This window comes from Crinia signifera, chromosome 3, assembly GCF_055691185.1.
Source record: "Crinia signifera chromosome 3, ASM5569118v1, whole genome shotgun sequence".
Taxonomy (NCBI): Eukaryota; Metazoa; Chordata; class Amphibia; order Anura; family Myobatrachidae; genus Crinia; species Crinia signifera.
The window spans coordinates 108,628,384-108,641,276 of NC_139219.1; the positions used below are offsets into that span (position 1 = coordinate 108,628,384).

Below are 12,893 nucleotides of genomic sequence, written 5' to 3' on the forward strand. Positions count from 1 at the left end.
CCCTCCCAAAATTTCTTTCCCTCCTCCCAAAAAAACTTTGTGTGCCCATTGGAGTCCAATAGGAACAGGGCCTGCAAAGAAGGATTAGCGGGGTGCAATTTCCAAAAAAGCTAACCCATATATCAAAGTGGAGCTTTATATTCAATCAGGCTAGCACCATCACATGCAATTTTTAATTATCTTTGTATGGTTTTTTTAGTGATTTTTAAATTGTAAATAAAAATGTTGTCCTAACTATTAATTGTGGTCATCTTTCCTCAAAAGCGCAGTTAAACCTTTGTGACTTTTTGTCTTCACTTTTAGCCTAAAATTTACTAAGCTGTGCTGGTGTTTAAATATGTTCTATGTAAAATATTGTACTGTATTTGTTGTATTCTGTAGGCATTAGTAACCACCCTTGGTCTTGACAAGGCCTCCCTCCAATGGTTTTCCATAATTGCTGGGATCTCAGATTTCCAGTTAAATCTGAGTCCCACTAACTCCTCCTGTTGCATAAAATCCTGTATATACAGTATAGCATTTTGAAACACATTTTTGACCGGGGCAGTATTCTCAACAAGGTTTAACAGTTCTACACTTCATTTACATACCTCAATCCAGGTATGTAAATGAACCAGCTGGGTGGCCATATAGTAAAGTTTAAAATTTGACATTGCCAGACCACCCTGTTCATGCTCTCTATATAATGTAGCCAATTTAACTCTAGGACGTTTTTTCCTCCATAGAAAGGATGAGATTATACTGTTAATCTTTCTAAATATCTCATCCTGAATAAAAAATAAGGGCTTTCTGAATTATATACAGAACTTTTGGTAGTATTGCCATCTTTACCAAGTTCACACGCCCTAAAACTTAGGGGCAGTTTCATCCAACTTTTGCATTTGATCTTTATTTCATTTATGAAGGGATCAATATTGTCTATCACAAATTATTTTGGATCTTTAAACATCAGAACACCAAGGTTCTTAAGTCTCTCAACTATAGGTAGGATTGGATCAATCATAATTTTATCATTACCCTCTTTGGTCATTACCAAAATATTAGGTATTTCTTATTTATTGTTAAACCTGAAACATTACCAAAATCCTGAATGGCCTTAAGTACTATTGGCAGGACCCTTGAATACTCCAAGAGGCCTATCAAAATGTAATCCGCATAAAGGGAGACCAAGTTCTGGTTCAACCCCACTCCGAGACCTGGATCTACCAATATTTGCCTTAGGATACATGCTATTGGTTCAATTGAAACCGCAAATAGTAGGGGTGACAAAGGGCACCCCTGCCGTGTATCGAAAGAGAGGGGAAATGAATCCATAACAAACCCATTAATAGCTATTCTAGCACTTGGTTTCTGATATAACAAAAAACCCACTCGACAAAACCATGTCCAAAATCAAAGGTATTTAAAACGCACTTTAGATATGGCCAGTCAGCTGAATCAAACACTTTTATTGCATCAAAAGAGTAATTGTTACCAGATATTTCTCTATCTCATCTATACCTACTCTATCTTTAGTTTGATAGACTTCAGTAAAGTGCCTGACAAAAACCCCAGCAATCTTGGGCGTGGACGTTAACGGATTTAGTATGAAATCCCGGCGGCCCGGCGTTCAAAATCCCGACCGCCGAAATCCCGACAAGGGGGGGACGTGGATCGCCCCCCCTTGCGGGCTCGCTGCGCTCGCCACGCAGCAGGCCCGGTGCCTCGCTACGCTCGGCATGCTAATTTATTCTCCCTCCAGGGGTGTCGCGGAAACCCACGGAGGGAGAAAGTGTCGGGATTTTGGCGGTCGGGATTCCAGCGTCGCGATTCTGAATGCCGGGATCCCGACCGCCGGGATTTAAACTGCATCCCGACGTTAACAGTTCCCCTGTATCTGAATAGATCTGCCACGCTATTTAAAGGACTGTCAACCCTTAATAGGTATGCAAAAAATGTATTTAAAATATCTCTGGTGGGAATTCACTAGCAATCTACAACCAACCACTTCTTGTAGATGTTCCACCCAGTGTTTCTGGGCCACCAGCCATTCTAACCTAGCTGACTCCATTTTATCCTGAATATATATTTGCTCGAGGTCTACCATTTTTGATTCTAGCACCATAGCCTTTTCTCAACACCTTTTTACTAAAACAAATTTCTTAATCATACTTCCTCTAAGATAGGCTTCGAATGTGTCCCAAATACATATAGGATTAGCTGAACCGATATTAGTTCCAAAAAAGCGGTCTATCTCTACCCCAACATTGTCTAAATTACCCAACTGAGCCACCCAGTAGGGGTGAAGTCTCTAGTACTTAAAGCCACGGTGGGTCTCCAACTCAATCTGCATTATTATCAACAACTGCTTTGAGGTGAGTATCATGTATATTGTTGAAAATGTTCCATAAGTGGGGGAGTAGCAGGAAAAGTTATATACATCAGGGTATCTATCCCTCCACACATCCCACCACCACTCGCCACTCACCCTCGCCCTTGTTTTAGCTACCCCCTTCCTTACGCCACTCGCCCTTGTTTTAGCTACCCCTCTTCCTTACGCCACTCGGCCTTGTTTTAGCTACCCCCCTTCCTTACGCCATCTATCCATGTTTGGATTCATTACTGTATTGAAATTGCCCAAACTTATAATATGACTGTCTGGGCATGAGGCAGCAAATTCAACTGCCGCTCTCAAAACCTTTACGAAAATGGAGAGGAGACATTAAAAAAAAATTCAAAACAGAGGTTTTTTTTATTAGAATTTAAACTCCCCTGGAAGAAGAGGTAAATGGTGTGTGATATGCCGCACCTAACCAAGGACGTCTCAATACCAGCAACTTTTACACACATAAATGGATCTCCTGGAGACATACTGTATTATATCGGCCTCTAGATCCTTATATTGTTTAAGTACCAGAGATTGTTTTACTTTATCGTTAAGACCACAAACATTCCAGGTCATTAATCTAACCATTTCTCACTTCTTTAGTAAATATACAGGAGGATTTCCAACTGAGAGATTTATCCGGTCCCCTTTTCAGAGACAAAGGCCTCCTATTCTATTGATCACAAGGTTGAGATTTGATTGCAGGTTATATACAACACTAACACACTGCGACACAACAAACATTAACCCTCCCCCCAACCCCCTCCCTGTATAACCTAGCCAACTAGGCATACCTATTTCCTTAGGAAACCATTTCTTTGAGGCAATCCCCATTTCCCCCCATTCTTTTGTTCGAGGCAATTAACTGTAACCACCCAAAGAGCTCATCCGGCTCTCCAGCGTCTCATAATTAGATATAACTGCTTTTTATCCTGAAGAACCCCTCCCGAGCTCAATATTTCTTTGTTAAGATCATATGCCCACAGACACCATTTCTAGGATCAAGATGCAAGGTAGATATATAAATTTGATAACACAATTTCCCAGTTAATATATTTCTCCTACAGAAAACATTTTTACTTCATTAATTGTTGCCTGCTCGGGTGAGCTATATGCAGCAAACCTGCCGCTTTAGTGGGTGAGAGAAAAAACTTAGCTAAGAATCATTGCTAATGGGGAAACTAAGTAGGGTATATAATTGAATACTTGAGATTTAGGGCCTTATTCTAGTTTACTCTTAGAGGCAAATTCCTTCTCAGATAGACAAAACCATGTGCACAGCAGGGGGCAGATGTAACAGGTGCAGATAGAATTAGATTTTGGGGAGTTATTTTGTTTCGGTGCAGGGAAAATACTGGCTGCTTTATTTCTACACTGCAATATAGATCTCACTTTGAAGTAAAATACCACCCAAATCTAACTATCTGCCTCGCCTGCTGTGCACATGGTTTTGTCCAACTGAGAAGGAATTTGCCTCTAAGAGTGAACTAGAATAAGGCCCTTCGTTCTCTCAGCCTCGATTTAATATCACTGAACTTTGCTCTCTCCATCTGTACTTCAATGGGAAAGTCCGGGAAGACTGAAATCCTTCCACCATTATAAGTGAGGTCCATCTTCACATATGCCATCCTTAGAATCATATCTCTGTCATTAAAGTGTAGAATCTTTGCTATTAGTGTACGTGGAGGTCCCCCCCCGGAATCAGGGCTCTTTCTATGACAAAGAAGGGGGAGAATACGTCATTCCCAAAATTTTGCTTTAGCCAGTCCTCGAGAATTTTCTTAGGGTTGCTACCTTCTGCTCTTTCTTCAAAGCCCAAAATCAAACATTATTTTGATGCAGTCTCCCTTCTATATCTGACAGTTTGAACCGCATCTCTGAAATTTGACCTGACATGATTATAACTTGTGTCTGAGGGGATCAATCACATCCTCAAGCCCTAATACACGGTTTTCCACCTCAGTTATGCGTGGCTCAGTATTACATATACCACACCAAAGTCCCACATAAAGGTTAACCAGGGCTCTGGGCCTTATTCTGTGTTTACCACACTTTCACCTAAGTGACGGCGTGACAGGGAGGGGGAACAAAAAAAAGAACAAGGATGTCAATCGCACTGGAAAAATGATTTGCTTAATACCATTTATTAAATTACCTCCTGATTGATAATAAGGACTCAGGTCCATATGTTATGGATGTGTGCTACCACCAGACACAAAAAGATGCATCAGTTCAAGGTGAAAGAAGAGAATGTCCATAAGCGATGCACAAAGAAAAGATAATAAAGTATAACTTTTAATGTCTTATTCGAATAAAATACTGCGAGAGTATAAAAGCAAACACATAACACATAAGACGTATGAGGACAATTTAAAAAGGATATGACAATCCTGACGTGGCGGGGGTTAATGTGTTAGTAATTTATTATTATACAGATTCAATGAATGAGTGGTGTTATAAAATAAAGAGGTCACTGGTATACACACTGATACATAATACGCATTTGATCCTTTATCATTTAATACAATGTATCCAGTGCTAGAACTGTGCAGAGATGGAATATAATTATCTGTATTGTGTGTTATATGAGAAGCTATGTCCCTATTGGTCACTTTGTATATGACAGATAAATTCCAAATACAAACAGTAAAAAATGAAGAGTATAGCTGGTAACCAAGGAGATCAGATGCGGGCAGCGTCCCAGCCGCTTCCGTCACCCTATGGCTGGGGTAGCCAACCTAGTCCTCGAGAGCTACCAACAGTGCATGTTTTGCAGGTCTCTTCACAGAATCCCAAGTGAGCTAATTAGCTCCATCTGTGGATCTTTTAAAATGTGTCAGTGATTAATGAGTGCAGCAGCTAGGTTGTCTGGAAAATGTGAACTGTTGGTAGCTCTCGAGGGCTAGAGTTGGCTACCACTGCCCTATGGTTATGTCTCATAATTATAGGGTGACAGAAGCGGAATACAATGGAAAACAGGGTTTATACATTAGGCGTGGTGAAACCAAAACGCCAGAAGCCCGCTGCTAGAGTAACATCTATAAAATAAAGTTTTTTATTTACAGAATATATTTTTAATTATTTATTTTGTGTTGGGTATATATTTCTCAATAAGCGCCTAAGTATTTTCTGTTGTATTTGATGTTCTTACTACTATAAGGTGGTAAACTTTAAAAAAAAAATACTGCAGGAGGGCATTCAAATTTGAAATAGCTAAAAAAAAAGGAGGGCATTCAAAGCATTTAAACAAGATGGGACGAACTAAACATTTGCCGCATATAAAGAATGTAATAAGAAATGTAAAAATACAATCAAGATGGTTAAATTAGAGACTGAATGTAAATCTAATCCCAGAAAATTCTAGTTATATAAATGAGAAAGGATTAAGGAAGGAAAATATTGGGCCACTAAAAAATAAGCAGGGTACCCTGGTAATATAAGGAAAAGATAAAGTGGACTTATTCAATGATTTTTTTTTTTTTTGCTTCGGTATATACAAGGGAAGAATGTTCAGAGGATCTCCCACAGATTAAATGCTCAGCTCTTGATTGATCCCAAAATGTTTGAACAAGGAAATAGTCAAAAATAGATGACCGAACCTAAATAGTAACAAATCTCCTGGCACGGACTAAATATACCCTAAGATGCTAAAAGAATTGAGTTCTGTAATAGCACTACCTGATATATCTGATATTTGATGAATCAATAATGGACTGGCGCATAGCTAACGTAGTACCAATATGGAAGAAAGGTAGCAAAACTAATCCTGAAAATTATAGACCGGTCAGCCTTACATCCATTGTGAGGAAAATATTAGAAGGAATAATAAGAGATAGTATCCAAAATTTCTTCGACCAGGAGAAGGTGATAAGTAAGGCTCAGCATAGGTTCATCAAAAATAGATCATGTCAGACTAATTTAATAAGCTTCTATGAGGAAGTCAGTAGTGGGGGTCGAATTAGGGAAATCTGTTGATGTAATACTTCTTGATTTCACAGTGTATCATAAAAGTTATTAATAATATTAGGTAATTTAGGGTTAGGATTAGGAGAAAAAAATTGTAATTGGATTAAAAACTGGTTGCACAATTGGGGACAGAGTGGTGGTAAATGGCATACATTCCAACTGGGGTAAGGTCCAAAGTGGAGTCCCATAAGGTTCAATATTGGGACCCATCTTGTTTAATATATTAATGATATAGGAAGTAACAGGGAGTAATATTGCAATATTTGCTGACACAAAATAGAGTAAGAAAATGTACTCAAGAGAGGATGTGGATACACTAAAAAGTGACTTAAACTGGAAAAGTGGGCGGAGAGGTGGAAAATGCAGTTTAACATTGATAAATGTAAAGTAATTAATTATGGGAACAAAAATAAACAAGCTACTTATAGGCTAAATGGAGTTATTATAGGGAATTTATCTGTAGAGAACAGCTTGGAGGTCATCATACAGTAGATGAAAAATTGGGTAACAGTGCACACTGCTCAAATGCAGCAGGAAAAGCATACAGGATATTGGCATGCATTAAAAAGGGAATGGATTCAAGGGATGCCAATGTGATAGTGCCTCTTTTCAAGGCATTGGTGAGACCACACTTGGAATACTGACTTCAGTTCTGGGCACATACCTTAAAAAGGACAAAAATGAATTGGAACAGGTACAGAGAAGGGTGACTAAGCTAGTAAAATGTCTCATTCACTAGAATACCAAGATAGGTTAATTAGGCTGAATAGGTTTTCACTGGAGAAACGGAGGTTGAGAGGTTATATGATTAGCATGTTCAAATAAAATATTGGAAATAGAGATGGGCAGAACGGATCATTAAGCTGAGCCGGGATCCGACGGATCTCTCAGTGGAAATATACAGATCATTTAGACGGATCCTCAGCTTGCTTAAAAAAACAAAAAAAAGGGGAATATACATGACCGAGTAAAAACACTGATCGATGGCTGGGTGCAGAATCGCCATCGATGGCAACCATCGATGGCATCTGCACCGATGGCCATCCCTGGCAGCAGCAGCTAATCTTTCTATCACTTGTAGTCACAGCACTGTACTCAGACAACAGAGGTAGTACATCTCAGCTGCCACAGGTGGCAGCACTGAGATCAGGAAAATGCATTGTAAACTGAAACGGATCACCTTTTTGGGATCGCCGGATCATTCGTTCTTGGATGGGATCTGTTAAAAAGATCCGGTGCGTTCGCGAACGACCCATCTCTAATTGGAAATCATAAGGAAATGAGAGATGATTTGTTCGGTGGGGATGTTTAAAGCAACTACTGTTCATGAATTTAATTTAAATCAAAACTGGATACATTTTTGGCTACTGAGGGAATCCTATAGATATGACTTACTCAAGTCAGTAGTTTCAAGTCAATTAGTTTGAACTCTATGGTCTAAATTATTTCTTCAACCTTAATTATGTTACTATGGGAGAATATAACGAAGATGTGTATTCTACTTCACATGTGATGTTGCTATGGGCAACCAATCAGATCCTGTCTACTTTCTTCTAGAGGGTGCTAAATAAATAAGAAGTAGATTCTGATTGGTTGCCCATAGCAACACCACATGTGAAGTAGAATACACATACAAATTTCTGGGAGGAACCACCCTTCTTCTCCACCGACACCCCTAATAATTACAACCCTGTTGAACCACTCACAGCCCTGGTTTAAAGTGAATTAATTGTATTGTTTCATATCTGTTCAGAAGTACTTTATCTTTTTTTTTTCTACAATCATAAACAAGAACAAGGTTTATGGCAAGCCACAAAACATTCCAATATATAATATAAAATAAACTTCCCTGAAATTAGCAATATTTTAATATTCAATGATTGCGAAAAAAAACTATTGGATATTAATGTACATTTGTAAATGAAAGCTTTATTGAACCATCTTATGTTTAAAAATAATAACAAATAATAATAATAATAATAATAATAATAATAAAAAAAAGAGTACTCACATTAACATTCAATAGAGGAAGTACCAAATGCTCAAAAGATTTAAGATCCACAATATATCGTCCAACTCTGCATTCCCGATTACTAAACGTCTGATCAGCACTGTAATAGAAAATTTGCAATTGAGAAAATACAAAAAGTACAAAAGCCGATATGATAAAAATACAACAAAATATTTATAAGTGTGGAGTTACATCCAAGGAGTAAAATCCAGGAAGAGGTTAAACCAGGTTGTAAGAGGCGTGGGTCCCCACTGTTTTGTTTTTGTTTGTTTTTATTTTCCCCTTGCTAGAGGCCAGGTACCTGATCTGTTAAAGGTCCACACAGTGCCCAATAGCAATCTTCACATAAAGATGGATACATAGGGTAGTATTCAATGCTCTTGATTCATCGTTTTTTTTTTTGTTTGTTAGTTTTTTTGGTGAACAGGGCTGTTTTTAGCAAATCTGTGAATTTTTCCTCCGAAAATGATGTTCGACATTTTTAATGATCACTGTATGCCGAAAGCCAATTCACTGTTTCATAGTCACTGCTATTCGCTTTTGTATTTGTATGGTGTTTTTGGCTTATTTTGCTGAAAGTGTATTCAGTGCCAAAATGGAGAATTGTGTTCACTGTTTTTTTTTTTTTTTTTAAGTTCTTCATTCTGCATTCAACACCTTTTTTAAGGTGAACCGAAATTTGTACTTCTAAAATAAATCGTTTTTATTCATTTTTTTTGGTGTCTACAAGTCAGTTTTTTTTATTATTTGAAGGATCTTGCTAATTTTATTTCTTTACAAGCACCACTTTAATATATTTCAATATTTTTGTTTTATTTTTCCCCCATTATTTATGCAGGGGACTCGCTCATTAAATATGCACTGCGCTGGGTCCCGCTCATTAGATATGCACAAAGCGGGAATAGCTCAGCGCACACTACTGCCTGGGTCACCCGTCCCTCCCTGCAGTGGATAAATGTGTGCTGCAGCCCTCCGTGCTTCTGCAGTGGACACCTTGTCCCCCTCCTGCCTGTCTAATGCTGCTTTCAGACCACATAACTGGCTTTGACCCTGTATTTGAAAACGTTTCCAAAAACGGGTCTGCCAGGTAAAACCCCTTTCACACCACATCTCTTAAACAGTATATTACCGTTTAAGTGCCGGTTTTGACACTGGCAGACCCGTTTTTTGGAAACTTTCTAAATACCGGGTCAAAGCCAGTGCGGTCGTAACCCCCCCCCCCCCCCTCTCCCCCGCGGGTTAACATCACTGTCAGTCTTGTGATGTTTATTATACCCTGGCAGCGGTATGTTACTCGCATCGCTCTGTATGCACTCTTGCCGTGCATTTACTTATTACATACCGCACAAATCTCTGGGTTGGTTGGGATGTTAACCCCCGCGCGCGGGGGGCGGCTCGGTCTCCAGTGCTATGAATATTTAATGAGCTCTCATTAAATATTCACTGCACTGAATATAGGACCCAGCTCATTGGGCTGGGTCCTAAATACGGTTTCAGACCTTATTTTGATGCCAAAATACCGGGTCTGAAACGGGTAGGACCCTCCATTTTAACAGTTTTACAAAAACGGCTTTTGTAAAACGGTAAAGTGGTTCTGCACCTTTCAGACCGCACAGATTACTGTTTTGAAACGGTTAAAAATCTGCAAAATACCAGTTTTTAAGTGCGGTCTGAAAGGGGTATAATATGCCGGGCGTCTACCATCCTGCCTGCTGTCGCTGTGTCGACATATTGGGCTATTTTCGCCATCAGGGGGCAGCAAGCTAGGTGAATCCAGCAGACTGGAGAAGCACGGCAAGCGCAGGCAAAAGCTTGACAGCGTACACTGCCCCTGCACTCGTCGGGGCATTGAATACTTGCCATAATCTTGCACCAGACAGTGTGTACGGACACAGGGCCAGATGCACTAAGCTTCAAAAGTGATAAATTGGAGAGTGATAAACATCCAGCCAATCAGCTCCTACCTGCCATATCATAGACTGTGTTTTGAAAAAGATCAGGCAGGAGCTGATTAGCTGGTTGTTTATCGCTCTCCATTTTATCACTTTTGAAGCTTAGTAAATCTGGCCGACTGTGAGGAGAGTCAGACCGACAGCAGGACAGTAAAGTATCTTTTCCTTTGATTAATGGTAATTACTGGAGTTCAAGTGGTCTGTGGCGATCCAGACCAGGTTTTGGAGCAGTAGCAGAAGCCAGGTATGTAAATCAGCAGAACATGTGATTTCCTGATATAAGGGTTTACAGGGCAAAGTGCAAATGCTTTTGATGGTGGATTAGCTGCCCAAGTAATAGGCCGGGCTATAGTAGGGAAAACTGCATTTTCAAGAGTCTGTTTATGCTTGCCTATGGGATTCATTTGGTATGTTGTGACCTGCATTATAAAATAAAGATCATCAAATAAAGATCAAGCTAAATAATATAGTGCAAATATTATAATATGTCCAAATAATCCGATTTTTCCTTTAATGCACTATTAGCACTATTAATAATCAAAGTGTCTCTTTCTTTGTCAAGCTCTAGAATAGGATTTTCTTACCGTTGCATAATTAACGTAAACAGTATAGAATAGTTATTAAAATAGCGGACATAATAAGTATAAATATAGTCCAGTTGATCACTAAATTTAAGGACACTATACACTGTTAAAAATGCGCACAAATAGTTACGTAATAGTATTTATATGTATTGGATTGACGTATTTTGCTGTTTAAATACTGCACTGAACACTTATGTCTTTGGATACATTATAATAACTGCACTATATTATAATATTTAGCTTGTAAATAATGTGATTTATTTATTTATTTAATTATTTAGTTTTTTTTTTTTTTTACGATTGCCACTAAGGGCATTGATATATAATGCTAGATTATACTAGGTATAGATTTATTCCAGATGTGTAGTCCATTTAATTAAATAGAACCGAAAATGTGTAATAATATGAAAGTTCAGTATGGATCAACTATATTTCTATTAGCGTGGATAGCCATGGAAACAGCTACATCATGCCCCTCAATCTCCTTATACTTTAAGCACAACTGCCGCTTTCCTTCTGCATTTTTTCAGCCACTCAGCCTTTCCTCCGCAGCCGCTCAGTCACTCATCTCCCATCTGTGAACAGACGCCACTCAGTCCTTGAGGTGCGCAGTGACGTCACATGCACAATGCATCCCTGGGACCGCTGATGCGAGCAGAGGCTTCAGCGGTACCAGGGCTGCTACCAGGACTGGTAACAGGAGAGACAACTATAGTGGAGCTTGGTGTAATACTTTGACACGTGAATGTACTTGTTGCTATAGGCAACCCCAGTCCCAACAGGGTACTACAAAGGGAGGCCTATAGATTCCTAGGTCAGAGATGAAGCAGACCATATGAAAATATCCTAAACCCGTACCCCTCGCTTGCAGTACACGGGTTCAGCTAACTGCCACCAAGCTGACCCCCATGGGCTCTGCACTGAGGGAAAGGGTAAGATATCAGGACCTGAGCTCACCTGCAGCACACAAGTTCAGCTAGCTGCCACCAAGCTGACACCAGCGAGTGCTGCACAGTGAGAGGTAACACAGGAAATGAGGGAGTGTAACAGCAACCTAGCTGGATCCACAAGGTGGCACAGGGACTCAGCAATTACAGTCTCAACTCCTGATTATGGCTAGGTCTGGATCAAGGGGCAAAAACGCAGACTCCAAGACCTATATTACTGTAATCAACATACAATACAATTGCTAGAAACTAACTAGGCACAGGACAAGGCTGACTGGCTATCTGACTAGGATTCTGCAGCACCTGCCTAGCCTGAGAGGAAGGTTTATATAGTAGGTGCTGCCACGCCCCACTCAGACATCACAGACTGTGAGCACAAATCCAGTGCCGGATTCCCTGCTGTGAACAGACAGCCTGTCACCACTGCAACAGCAAAAACCCAAACCGTAGTGTCAGCTGCGCTCAGGTTACTTGCTAACAGTATTTCATGTGTTGGATGTGTTTGTACAACACACATACAAGACACCTCAAGATACATCATTGGAATATAAAAATATTCTGAAATACAGAATAATACTTTATCTGAAATACTTCTGGTCCTGAGAATTTTGGATAAGGGATACTCAACCTGTATTAAATGTAATCATACCAATTGTATATATTCAAAAAAATATACAATAAAATGTATACGGATGTGATTTGGAAACAAAATTTCTATAATTTTAATAAAAATAGTTTGCTTTGTGAGCAAAAATATTATTTTCCTACCACGTCCTTGCCAAATGTCCACGTTTTCCTTTCATGGTAACAACATCAAATCCTATTCTACGGCCTCCTTGTTGAACTTCTTCTGTATAGAATCCATCAATAGAGATTCCATATGATTTTAACACTTCAGATGTTTTCTGTATTAAAGTTGTTTTTCCAATACCTTAAAAAAATAAAACCATAATCAATACATTATGATATATTTGCAGATCATAATCTCAAGGCATAATCTGAACAAGACAAAAGGGGAGATATAATCAGATTTTAAAGAAAGAAAAAGTAGAGAGAGACTAAGTATTA

At 39.2% G+C, this 12,893-nt stretch overlaps 1 protein-coding gene across 5 annotated transcripts in view; it reads right to left on the reverse strand.

Moving 5' to 3' along the window:
• Positions 1 to 12,893, reverse strand: part of NTPCR (nucleoside-triphosphatase, cancer-related) — a 109,709-nt gene that overhangs the window by 57,810 nt on the left and 39,006 nt on the right. For all 5 annotated transcript variants that reach the window (XR_014471646.1, XR_014471645.1, XM_083176368.1 and 2 more), the window contains 2 exons: positions 12,594 to 12,756; positions 8,343 to 8,442 (listed from right to left, as the gene is read on the reverse strand). Coding sequence is in view for 3 of the 5 variants with exons in the window: in XM_083176368.1 (XP_083032494.1) it covers positions 8,343 to 8,442; positions 12,594 to 12,756 (263 nt within the window). In the remaining 2 variants the exon portion in view is untranslated. The remainder of the gene's footprint in view (positions 1 to 8,342; positions 8,443 to 12,593; positions 12,757 to 12,893) is intronic.